Source organism: Hyaena hyaena, unplaced genomic scaffold, assembly GCF_003009895.1.
Source record: "Hyaena hyaena isolate Hyena2069 unplaced genomic scaffold, ASM300989v1 scaffold_192, whole genome shotgun sequence".
NCBI classification, from domain to species: Eukaryota; Metazoa; Chordata; class Mammalia; order Carnivora; family Hyaenidae; genus Hyaena; species Hyaena hyaena.
In genome coordinates this window covers 370,251-383,191 of record NW_024080825.1, presented here as the reverse complement: position 1 = coordinate 383,191, position 12,941 = coordinate 370,251, and the positions used below count along the sequence as shown (strand labels likewise).

Sequence of the window (12,941 nt, the reverse complement as noted above, 5' to 3'; positions counted from 1 at the left end):
CCGCCGTCGGCGCCCGGAGCATGGCGCGCGGCCTCTCGCTTCCTGGCCGCCCACGAATGCCGGGCCCCCGACTCCGCGCTCGCAGCGCTCTCCGCACCTTCCGCCCGCGGCTGCGGCAGCAGCGGCAGCGGCTCCCGTTGCGTCTGCGGGTCGGCTCCCGCTCGGGCTCCGCACGGCGCCGGGTCCCCGCAGCTCCCTAGGTCTGTCGGGGAGAGGAGGCAGCCTCCCTCCCTTCCTCCGGCGCCCGCCGCCTGCACCGGGGTAACCATGGAGACAGGCACACCCAGGCAGGGCCGCCTCCTTAAAGGGACAGGCTTCCCGCCTAGGGATCCCCTCCCCTCGGGACCTCGGGGGGGGGGGGGGCAGGGGAGGAGGCGGCCCCCGTACCCCCGCCGAGCCGGCTGCCCGAGCCGCCCCAAGCCGCCCCTCCCGCCCCTCGGAGAAGACCGGCGAGCGCCTGGTCCCGCTCGGGCTGACTCAGCGCAGGGGCGAGGCGTCTTTCTCTGCAGCATGGGGGTTCGCACAAGAGCCTCGCAGACTCTCCTCCCCCGGAGCGACCAGAGGAGAGCTCCCGCGGAGGATGAGCGGGGAGGTGCCCCCTCTGTTTTACAAGACTCTTTCCCCGAGGAAAAAATATAAAGGGAAAGGGGGCTGGGCGGTGGGGGGCCGGGGTGGGGGAGACAGGTTGTTGGCGGAGGTTGCGGCCCCTACAGGGATCCCAACTGTACGGACAAATCTAAAAGATGGGCTGGGGGGGGGGCGGTTCTAAACACAGCTTCTGGGCATCCAAGTCTTTCTCAGCCTCAACTTGACCCTCGTCACTGGGAGGTGCAGCTGCAGACGGGAGCTGTCAGGAAACGGGAGGGTGGATAGTCCTGGAAGTACGGTAGAGACGCTCTCGGTGAGTGCCGATGGCGGCGGCGGCGGTGGTGTGTGGAAAGGGTGTGGGATATTTCTACTCTTTGTCACCTTTTGCCTCTCAGGCTGCTCCGGAGGGTCAGGTTGCAAATACAGCAGGCAGGTGCGACGTGAGCCACTGGGAGAACTTCCTAACCTCGTGCGTGCGGGTCCTTGCGAGCGAGCGGGGAGTGAGAAGGACCCAGCCTCCGCTGCCCCGACCCCTTCAGTCCCTGAGTAGCGGGCTCTGCGCTGCTGGGGGAGCTGTTGCTGCAGGGACCCCCTCCCGAGAGAGGGTGGGAGGAGGGGCAGGCGGGGCCGAGTGGAGCTGGGCCGGGGCGGCAGTCTGTAGCTTGTCTCCGCGTTGCGTCGGTCCCCCCGGCTCGCTCTGCCAGCGCCGCTCCTCCTCCCTCCCACGATTTGCCAGCGAGCGCGGCTACCGCCCGCGCCCAGAGGAGCCGCCGGGGCCAAAACAGCAATTTGTTCCCCAGCGAGTGAAGCGGGAGGCCCAGCACCCCCGCCCCTCAAAGACACACATCCACAGCCACCAGCCTCGGAAAGAAAGGAGTGTCGCCCGCTCCACCCACCCCTCATCAGCGACACAGGCCAAAGCCCAGGCACCTGTATTTAAATGAGCTGGTGCTTTAGGAGGAAAGGGAGGAAGCGTCCTCCTCCCCAAGTCCTCCGAATCCTGGAATCCTGCTCCCAGGAAGAACGACCCCAAGGAACCTGCAGATCCTGCTCCCCAGGCCCACCCCCAGAAGCAAAGTCAGCCTTTCCTCAGCCCATCATCACACCCCCCACGCTAAGTTCAAGCATTCTTCTAGGAGAAGGTGCTGTTTAGTAGGAGGAGTCCCCTCACTTGGAGTCCAGACCAGGAGGTGGTTGAAAGCACACAACTTGGTTTGACTATAGCCCTGCCACTTGCTGTCTGTGTGATTTTCATTCGAGACCCAATTTTCTCCTTTGTGAAATGGGGATAATATATAATAACTACCTCAGAGGGTTGTTAGGAAGATTAAGTGAGTAAAAGACTTAGAACAGTGACATGCATCATGTACATGTTTATTATCTGATTTTGAGTATCATAGAACCCCTATGAGACAAGCAAGGTAGATGCTAGTTACACCCCATTCACAAATGAAGAAACGGGGAGGGGGGGGAGAGGAGAGAGAGAGAGGCTTGCTCACGGTAACCAAGCTGGTAATTGGCAGCACTAAGTTTCCAACCGTGACAATCTTGCAAATCCAGGTCCAGAGTCTGCCTCACCCCAGCACAGACGTACCCATGGAGGACCCAGAAAGGACTTCCTGTTAGCTGTGTGGACACTCACGAGGACTGGTTATCCGGGTTGTAGATCAGATTCAGTGGCCTTCCAGTCACCCGTTTAAGCGCCGAGTGTTCAGACTTTCAGGCTTCCAGCTTTTCAGCCTGGGCTGGTCTTGGTTATTAAAGACAATGGTTTGGATAGTAAGACAAACCCAAACCAGACACCTTGGGTCAGTGTGAGCAGGCAGTAGATGAAATGTGGGGTGCCCAAAGAATTAGCAGTTTATAGTTATTGAGCATTGTGTGCCAAGCACTGTGCTAAGTGCTTTAGTTGGATTAATCTTCATCACAACTCTATGAAGTTACTGTTATAACTACCAATTTATAACATTTGTTATACCAATTTATAACAATTTATAACATTGAGATTTAAAACATTGAGGCAGAGAGGCTAAATTTCTAAGATGCACTGTCTCCTCCAGCAACTCCAGGCACAATGCCTGTTTTGGTGCTCTGGTCCCCCAAATACTACATAATACACTAACCTTTATTGACTCTTATGATCACTCTTATCCCAGAATGAAACAATAATGTTTTGGTCTTTAAATCCCTTTCCCCACTGCCCTTCAAAGAATTTGAAGAAATGTGAGTACAGGGTAGGGGTTGCAGCCACTGCCCAAGTCCTTCCTCTGAACTGACTGGATTTAAGGTGCCCCTTCTACCCAGAGGTACCCCCCCATACATGTCCATACTTAGAACAGTGTGTGACATTTGTATCATGTAAATGTTTTTTATCTGAGGAGCAGGAGCCCACATTTAGGACACCGGAGAATGGGGGTTGAGGAGGAGCTGAGAAGTGAACGGGGTACTGGAAGGTCAGGGAGCACGTTTCCTCTCCCATTCCCCCAACTCTAGGCTTATTGGGCCACGGTGGGAAGGCACAGGGAGGGGAAGGTTATTGGGGAGCGCTGTTCAGAGACAGCTCAAAGCCATTGTCAAAAAAGAAGAAACTCAGGAGCCTGCATTTCGGAGCTGCCGTGGGAGGCCTGTGGGAGTATTATCTACAAAAGGAACTGAGAGAGAGAAAAGAGCGAAGCAAGAGAAAAACGGTTCAAGACACAAAAGATGGAAAAAGCACCCTGCCCCCCAGAGCGCAGGCAGAGTCACTCACTGTGTGCAGGGGGTGAGAGCAGGTGGCTGTCGAGGAACAGAGCCCAAGGGCCCCTCCCCTCTCCTCCCCTCTTCCCACTCTCTCCCTCCTTTCTGGAAGTCCCCAGGTCTGTTTCCAGCCTTGCTTCAGCCAATGTGGCCAGGTTCTGCTTCTAAGGCTGTGTTGAGCGATGGGAAAATCTTAGCCTTTCACCAGAGCAGTCTGGATTTGAATTCTAGCTCCACCATGGATGACCTTGGGTGGCAATAGGAGTGGGGTGGGTGTGGGTGTTAATCTCCAAGAGCATCAGTTCCTTCATTTGTGAAATGCTCTTTCCTTAAAGGATTGTTGAGTGAGATGACCTTGTTGAGTGGTTGGGATTGTTATCAAAGTCCCTCTAAGTGCTTGCCCTGGGAATGCAGAAATGAGCTCAGGATGAAGCCTCAATGAAGTTTCCCCATCTCAGAACAAACATTTAGGAAAATGGAGAGGCCTCCAGTACTTGGCCACTCCTTGGCTGTGTCATTCTAGGTCATTCCTTTTCTGTTAGTAGAGGATCCCAGCTATTGTGAGTAAACCACAATACGTTTTCCAACAAGGGAATCCTGGAAGATACGTGGTTTTACTTACAGAGCTGCAAAGTGCTGTGGATCATAAGGCTAGTAAGTGGAGGAACCAGATGTGAATCACGATTTGACTAGGCCGACAGGAGTCTGTCACTATGCCATCTTGCTGGGGTGCTTTGTCCTGTCCTTTGGCAAATGGCCTATTCAAAGGGGACAGTATGGTCATTTTGATGAGAGGTCCAATAGTGACCTGTAGGGAGTGCCCATAGTGCCCGGCAACCCTGACCTCAGATCTCAAACCTTGAACCGCAGGGAGCCCTGCCAGTCCTGTGGGGAGGGGAACCCACTGGAGTCCTGCCTGTGGCGGGTAAGGGAGTGAGTCTGAGAAATCTCAGTCTCAATCTGCGTGTTCTAGCAATGCCAGAAAATGGGTTTGTTTGAAATCCAGTTACAGAGAAAGCCTAACTGGGTTAAGTTGAAGAGAGACATAAAAAGGAGACCTGACTTTTCCCGGAGGAATCAGAGTGGGTGGTATTTGTTCCTGCTGTTTTGACGGCAGTGAAGGGGCGGGTGGGCTGGAGAACAGTTGCGCTGGTGGTAGTGATGGTGGGTGAGTTTCCTCACCCAGAAAGATCTTCAGAAAACGTTTCCCCCCTGGTAAGGAGCAAAGTAGGTAACAAAGCTGCCTCAGCACCTGGGTGGGAATAACGCTCCCTGGCGCTCCCCTGGGAAACCTCTGCTCCAGCCTCACTCCTGCAGGGGTGACTGTTTCCCCACGTGAGTGCCACCAGCCTCTGGCCTACCCCACCCAGGAGCTCAGAAACTGGGGATGAGGGTGTGCTTTTCTGACACGTGTGGTGGACAGACAAGAGGTGGACAGACAGAGCTCATCATGCTGGGGATACCCACTCAGGAGAAAAGCTCCAGAAGGAATAGGATAACCGAGTCATTATTATTTTTAATGGTCTGGCTGGCTGGAGATAGAAGTCTTTTATACACTTTTTAACGTGTCAGGAGAGACAGAAAAGCAGAGGAATTATGGTGAATGAATGTTCAACTTGTCACAGGTTAGCTTAGACACCAGGGTACTGTTCTGCGGCACCTGGCTAGATACCTCCTCTCACCCGTCCATGAAGCAGTGGCCAATGGGTCCACTTTACAGCTCAGGAAGAGGTTCAAAGATGTTATGTTATTTGCCCAAGGTTCGTCGATCACAGAGCTACCTAACTGTGAAGACAGAATTAAAATCCAAGGTATGTCTCAAAAATCCAGGGTCTTTCCACCTTACCATACTGTGTAGCCACCACTCATGGCTTCCAAGGGTTTAAGGAAGAGCTAAGAGCTCTGTTTCTATCACCTGCAAAGTGGCTAAGGAAAGAGCTGGAACCATTTATCTATGCCTCAGAACTCAGCATAGTTCCCGGCACACAGCAGGTGCCTCAATGTTTGAAGGAAAGAATGTGCTCAGGTGGCTAATGGAACCAGAAGTCAAGCTCGACTGATTTAACAGTTCCATCATTCTGGCTACCAGGATTATGGTCTGGTACTCTGAACTGGCTAAAACAGTGATGAAACGGTTCCTTGGTGACCTCTCAATTGATGTGCTGATTTGAACAACTTTTTCTTCCATGAAGTGTGCTACATTATGGATATAATCCCTACCAGGTGGGACAAGAAGGTGGGATGAATCCTGTAAAGCTTGCAAGACAAATCCTCATTTTGTTAGATCAAATGGCAGAATTTCCAGAGGGTAACAATAACTCACTGATAACCAGTAAGTATAGGTCAGTTCACAGTCTGATAACCATGCATGCTGGCTTTTCCAGGTCACCCCCCAACCTAAAACAGTTTATCCTGCTTTTTCCCATACATACATTCATCATCATCATATGACTATACCTGGGTTGGGATTCTGAAATATGAGGTCATCCTATCTATAAACCACTGAACAAAAGGCCTGACCATCCCTTGGTATAGTCCTACTATAAGCTAAGGACCCAGACCATTTTAAGCTAAGGACCATAGTGCTTCTCCCATTTTATTCATACCATACAGGATGGCTCTTTCATGCAACACTACTATCTAGTATTATTTTATTAAATGTGTCAGTGGCCCCTAGTTTATCAGCCCCTTGAAGGGCTGTATTTTACTTATCTTTACCTCTCCTTAGCTTCCAGCTCAGCAACTGTACAAAGCACAGTTGGTGAGAGTGTAAATCCATGCATCTTTAAGAGAACTTTACCAATAACCATATGGCCCAGCAATTTCTTCCTAGGAATCTGCCCAGTAGATATACTCTTGTAAGTAAGAAATGAGTAAGATGCTCATTTCAGCAATACTTATAATACTGAAAATTATCATTACAGACTCGTTAAACTAATTATGATGAGTTTATACAATGGGATACTACTCAACCACAGAAAGAACAAGGTATATTTATAAATACTGACATGGGAAGAGATCTATATGGTATATATTCTTATGATGTATGTGGGCTAATATAGATCTCCAGAGGGACCCAAAAGAAACTTAACTGTAGCTGCTCCTGGGGAAGGGACAGAGTTGGGTGGAAGCTTATTTTTTACCATATATCCTTTTGAACTGTTTAGATTTTTTTTCCTTTTTACCATTTACGTATATTTTCTTAAAACGAATACTAGCTATAAAAAGTGGACAAATGAAAAAAAGCAAGCTATAGAGGAGTATGTATAATATGATTCCCATTTATGTAATAGAAAGAAAAACACATATTTGCATGTTTAGATTTAGAAAATTTGTGGAAAGATATACAAGAAAGTTATCAGTGATTTCTTCTGAGGAGTAGGACCAGGTAGGAGAGGATTTTTAAATTTCCATTATGTATCCTTTTTAAAGGTTTAAAAAAAAACCACACAGCTTTTTAAAAAATGAATTGTAAAAACTGCCATAAATAAGGGGCCTAGGAAGTATTTGGTGTTCCTAATGAAGCCATGCTAATTTAAATTTTCTCTCGCAAGTGGTATATAACTGACAGTGCTAAACCACCTGAAGTTTCAGTCCTATCTTTAGCCTGCGAAAGGGCAAGACATTGATCTCTAAGAGGAAGTGGAAAGGAAGGGAAATGACAATTAGGTAGGACATCTCTGAACACAGTGGGGGCAGCGCAGGGCACAGAACCTCCCTTCTCTTGGGAAGCCCAGAGCTATTACAGGGAGCAAGAAATAGGCTGTACAATTCCAACTTAAGATAAGCCTTACCTCGGGGCACCTGGGTGGCTCAGTCTGACTCTTGATTTCGGCTCAGGTCACAGTTTAGTGAGTTCACAGTTTGGTGATCTCATGGTTTAGTGAGTTTGAGCCCTGCATCAGGGCCCTGCACTGATAGTGCAGAGCCTGCTTGAGATTCTCCCTGCCCTCTTCCCCTGCCCCATCCCACTCCCATTCTGTCTCACTCAAAGTAAATAAATAAACTTAAAAATTGCCTTAAGAAAAAAGGGTAAGCCTTACCTCTCTTCACTGGAAGATCCAACTGACAAATTTAGGAGACTATCTACAACATGAAATCCTAAATGAATTATGGCTTAGACATATTATTTTCAAAAAGAATTACTGAATGCATATAGTATCCTTGTTTTATAAAAACAAAAAGTTAAAAGCCTATATATCCATGTGTATATGCACATATATGTTCTGAAAAAGGCCTAGAAGGATATATGCCAAATTACTGAGTAATTATCCCTGAGGAAAAGAAAGGAAGGGTGGAAAACTTTAATTTTTTTCTTTTATAATTCTGTATTATTTGACATTAAAAAAATTTTTTTAACATTTATTTTTGAGAGAAAGAGACAGAGCAGGAGTGGGAGAGAGGCAGAGAGAGAGAGACACACAGAATCCGAGGCAGGCTCCAGGCTCTGAACTGTCAGCACAGAGCTGGACGCAGGGCTCAAACTCAGGAGCGGTGAGAGCATGACCTGAGCTGAAGTCAGATGGCCAACAGACTGAGCCACCCACGTGATCCTGTATTATTTGACATTTTAAACACTACTTCTGTCATTAAAAAAAAAAAATGTAATTTTTAAACTTTTTATGATCAGAAAATCTTCAAATAATCTTCTATAATGAGATTTTAATTTCAACATGAAAATGTTGTTTTTTTTGTTTTGTTTTGTAGCAATCTCTACACCTAGAGTGAGGCCTGAACTCATGACCTGGAGATCAAGAGTCACATGCTCTATGGACCGAGCCAGCCAGGTGCACCTCAACTTCAAGGTGGTTTTGACAAACATGCAGCCTCCCATCTTAGAAGGTTTTGCCTGGATACAAGGGTAGATAGGCCTCATGATCCTTCAAGGTCACTTAAATCTCTGGATTTTTCTATAAAGTATAGGGAAGCAATTAATCAGAAAAGCAGGGCTTTTCCTGGATATCCAGTAGGTTGATGGTGTTGAACAAATTCCACAAAATGAGGGGATCAGCCCTTTAAAATGGCTTCCCAGTATTCCTTGACTACTGTTTTCTTTACACACACACACACACACACACACACACTCTCTCTCTCTCTCTCTCTCTCTCTCCCTCTCTCAGTCTGTTCAACCAACCTGAACCCTGGCAGCTCAGTTTCAGCCAAAGAGCCAAGGGAAGCCCTGAGGCAGCTAAGTTCTGCACCACTGCCACTTACAGTCTGGGCTTCAGGCTCGGGAGAACAAATGCTGGAGAAAGAAAAAGCTCTGCTGTTATTAAATCATAGATGCCGGGGGCGGGGGCGGGATGGAGGGGTCTGGCCCCACTGCCACCTGCTACATGCAGGAGCTCAATTATACTGTTACACTCACTACTCCTGTCAAGGGACAGGCAGTAGAGGAGACGGGTTGCTCGGGAGAGCTGCTGGCAGCTGTGGGTTTTCTAAACCGGCAAGCTTCCTTTGGAAAGTCACTGTTGCCTATACTAGGAATCCTTTCCCACAAGGAACAGCTGCATTTGCTCATGCTGCTTCTGCATTTTCATCCGGTTCCGAAGCTAAGCGGTGGACAAATGACTTAGGAATCCAACATCCTCATTTAAGCCCCGAACAAGCTGTCCGGGTGACTTCTACCCCATGAGGCCCAAAGAAAACCAGAGAATGAAACTAAGTCATTTGCTGCTGTGAAACAAATGTGGGAACATTATGCAATTGTTTTTATTTATCGAACTATAAAGACTGGCAATTTGTTGATGGGTAACACCTTAGATTAACACTAATTATATTGCTATAAATTTGGTTGAGGATCAGAATAGGATTCAGGAACAAGGGAGAACAATAACAACAAAAATCTTCAAATGTTGAAACAAAGAAATACTTTTTTTCCCCTTTAATTAAATGCTCCTTTCCCAGAGACTTCCCTAGACTGGTCTGCAGTCTAAGGCCATAGGAAACGAGGCTTTGGGCATTCTGAAGAGACTGCAGGTTAAGCTATGGCGCCAAGCAGGAGACTTATATCCTGACCTGAGTGTCAATCTTAGGCACGTTCTGGGAACAGAGGCAGAATCTCAAACGTTTCCTAGTGTTCTTTCCTTTTTAACAATTAAATTTCCACTTCTCTGGCGAATTCAGCATAGTACACAATCTCCTCACTGCCTTTCCTGGTTATACTGTTGTGCAAAGGGAACCTGCCAGGAATGTGTGGCTTCTGCTTAGGCTGGAAAGGTAACTGGACTGGTTCTGATCCATCTCCTCCTGAGAGCCTCAACAGTAGGGAGTTGCTGAGGAAGGCCTCTTTGGGCAACTGAAAGGCCTGGTGCACTGGGAAGAACATCGCTCACCCTTGGGAAACCTGGCACCGGTTGCCTATGATTCCTGGTGGAAGTGACCAATCAGACTCAATCCATATCATTGGGAAAGGTCAGGGGAAAAAACAGCTTCCCCTCCAAAAATGGTAAAGAGGAAATGAGGAGAGAAGAAACCAAAAATATTTAGGATGGCATAAAAAGTGATATGTGTAAACTTCTTGTTATTACATCTAACTATAAGTGTCCTAAAGTCCAGTTACCGAGTTGAATTGTGTGGGATAGAGGAGAGAGGCCAAATGGAGCTGCCTTCAAGAGTTCACAGCTTCAAGCTGAGAGGTCCTAGGTTTGCGCTGGGGGAGCCCCTTTTTGAATGAGGGCTTGGGGGGGCTGGGCTCCATGCTGGCTCCAGTTCCATTGGTCCCTGCAGAGTGGGCCTGGCCCCGTTCACTAACGTTTCCTGATGCCTGGGATGGAGCATTCTGATACCTGGAACTAGATGAATACCACGAGCTATTTCTGTGACGACCCACAGTGTCATGTCGCCCTTGGTTCATGGGGTCATTCGGCTTTTGGCCTTGTGGCTTGTAGCTCCGTCCTCGTCTGTTCCCCGGCAATACCTGAGGATAAAAGAATACAATTCAAAGAACTCTGGCATTATGGCACCCTCTCTGTTCCAGTTCAGCTTACAGGAACATTCTTAAAGCCTAAATTGTAGCATCCCATAGTTGGGACTCAGCTATCTCTTGAGACTCCAAGAATTCTGTCAGCCAATCCAACCTAGCCACTACTCCAGAATTAATGTATCTTTCACTATTATCCCCCATCTTTCACCCCAGGCTCTCCACTGAAGAGGACTTCACTTTTCTTTAGCTGGGCACAAGAAGAAAGCTAAGGAGGAAGAAAAAACACTCTTGGGGCTGTTGCAAGCCCCCGACTGGGCAAGTATCTTATCACATGCCTGCACTCTGCAGATTGTAAGCCAGGTGTAAAGATAATGAACATCCGGCAAAATAAAATAAACGTCTTTATAACCTGCTTTGCTATACATTATGAAGCACAGATTAAACCATGCTGCTGTGGCATTTAGGACATCTCTCACATTACAACCCAGAAAGCTTATGGCATGGCATTTTATCTTTGCCCTCCACTTCCGATGGAATACCAGTTCTGCAGGATTACTAACAGTGCTGCCCTGAATTGCTCTTGTGGCTCTTCTTCAAACCAAGAAAAGAACCTACGGATTATGCTTCAACTTTCTGCTGTTCGCCCTCCACCCCACCAGGTTCACTATCTCTCCCCCTGATGTATTCGATGCAGTGCTCCTAGGGAGCTGCTGCTTCAGATGCACTCTAGTGAACCTGCCACTGTGTACTCATCTACCTCGAGATGGGTGCATGACTCCCACAGTGACTAATTACCAGGCAATACTACCTACAATAGCTAGGACTCCAGCCAACACCAGAAAGTCAGCAGTCTTGGCAACAGGAAATCTAAGCTAGCTGGTGATTTGGAACACAAGTACCAAATGCTTTCTCTGCAAGTAACTGGGGCTGGAGGGATTCAAAATAGGTGTGGAATGGGCATAAAGAGAGGAAGGTAATAACACTGAGCTGTCAGCATTTAAACTATGACAATCTGGTAACTTTTCTCCATTAGTGGCTTGGTGTGAAAGCTAGGTTACCTCTCGATGAGGCTGGTAGGGCTGGCCACTGGAGTTTGCTGTGGGTGCAGGAGTCTCTCCTGGTACCGGGTTTTTCTTGTTAGCACTTGTAAGGCTGGGAGCAGAGGCACAGGTAGAAGAGGAAGCGGCAGAGGCATCACACGGGCTACTCAAGGACACAGACGGAACTGCACTGCATCGGGATCTGGCTGAGTAGCTGTTCTTTGGATGGGACACTGGATGGAAATATGAGAAATATGTTGTCATAGGACGGAAGAGTATGATGGTAAGGTTTTCCCTATGTCTCCACTTCACAATAAGCAATTTGAGACAAAGAACTGTCTACTGAAATAGTTGTAAAGATAAGCTTATAAAAAAGCAACAGGAAGCAAAATCTCCCTTCTGTCCTCTTCCTCCACTCCTTTCAAATCCCTATTGCTTTTTTTTTTTTTCCTTTCAAGTTTTTATTCAAATTCCAGTTAGTGAATCCCTGCTGCTTTGTAAAGGAACTCTTAGAGACAGGAGAACAGTGTAAGATCGGAGTAGTCATTCCCCCACCAACTCATGACTTCTCAGCATTTCCTACTAAACTCCTGGCTGTGGCTCCAGCAGCTGACTAAGCCTGGGAACAATAGTATGGGCCATATGTTCAGTTTCCTATGCAGGAACATTCTGAAGTACAGGCTTCACAAAGAAAGAAAAAGGTAAATAAAAAGCTAACTCCTATTTTAAAAATTTGAATGATGCAAGGTATAGATCATCAAGATTAGCTGAATAGGAACAGAGCTAGTCTTTATAACAAACATGTATCTTCCCAAGGTTCTTTCTGCAAAAAGAATCCTAAATGTGAAATATCTGAAAAATAGTAGTATTTTCACTTCAAATTTTGTCATAATTCAATGGCTTAAAACTACCTCTTAGATTTTTTTCCTGGGTTTTAAAGTCTGGACTAATGTTGAGCTTATAATCACTGCTCTAGGTCCAACCTTTCACTTATGTACTGATAAAGAAAAAACAAAGGAGCTGAGCTCAGGGTTTGACTGGTGTGCCCCATAACTCTCACCTTAGAGGACCCACCCTCCAACCTTAAAGCTATTATTTAAGTATCTATTATGTGCCAGGAAAGGTAAGCATTGTTATCTCCATTTGGGAGAGGAATAAAATAAAGTTCTAAGAAGTTAATGTAAAGGTAAAGATTCCAAAGACCCCTGCTCTTTACACTATATATAACACATAGCTCAACTCAGCAGAAAAAGATGAAAAAATAACATTGCAAATTTAGGGAGCTGGAAAATACCCATCTTTTGAGCTCAAAGAATCTGTGTCCAGTGACTTCTTAAGTGTCTCAGAACTATTTTTCACAAAAGCAAACAAACAAAAACACGAGAGGCACTAAAGAAGAATCAGTGGAGAAGCCAAGGCTAAACTTGGGTCTTGGATCAGTAGACGGAGCCCCCTCCTCACCATCTCCAGCGCCCAGAATCTCTTGCCATCCTACCTTGTCCAAATGACTCAATGTCCTTCTTCAGCGTCTCGACATCACAGGTGAACCGGGCTACTCGTCCCAGGTCCTCATCATATTTACGCTCACTAACAAAGTGCTATTGAAAAGGACAAAGAAAAGCCTCCAGGTGAGACAGGTGGTATACATGGAA

At 47.1% G+C, this 12,941-nt stretch overlaps 1 protein-coding gene across 3 annotated transcripts in view; it reads right to left on the bottom strand.

The window, feature by feature from the left end:
* Positions 1-9,012: 9,012 nt before the first annotated feature.
* Positions 9,013-12,941, bottom strand: part of SPATS2 (spermatogenesis associated serine rich 2) — a 154,140-nt gene continuing 150,211 nt past the window's right edge. For all 3 annotated transcript variants that reach the window (XM_039241438.1, XM_039241439.1, XM_039241440.1), the window contains exons 11-13: positions 12,785-12,887; positions 11,308-11,522; positions 9,013-10,243 (exon numbers count right to left, since the gene is read on the bottom strand). In XM_039241438.1, coding sequence (XP_039097369.1) covers positions 9,935-10,243; positions 11,308-11,522; positions 12,785-12,887 — 627 coding nt within the window. In that variant the 3' untranslated portion in view covers positions 9,013-9,934. The remainder of the gene's footprint in view (positions 10,244-11,307; positions 11,523-12,784; positions 12,888-12,941) is intronic.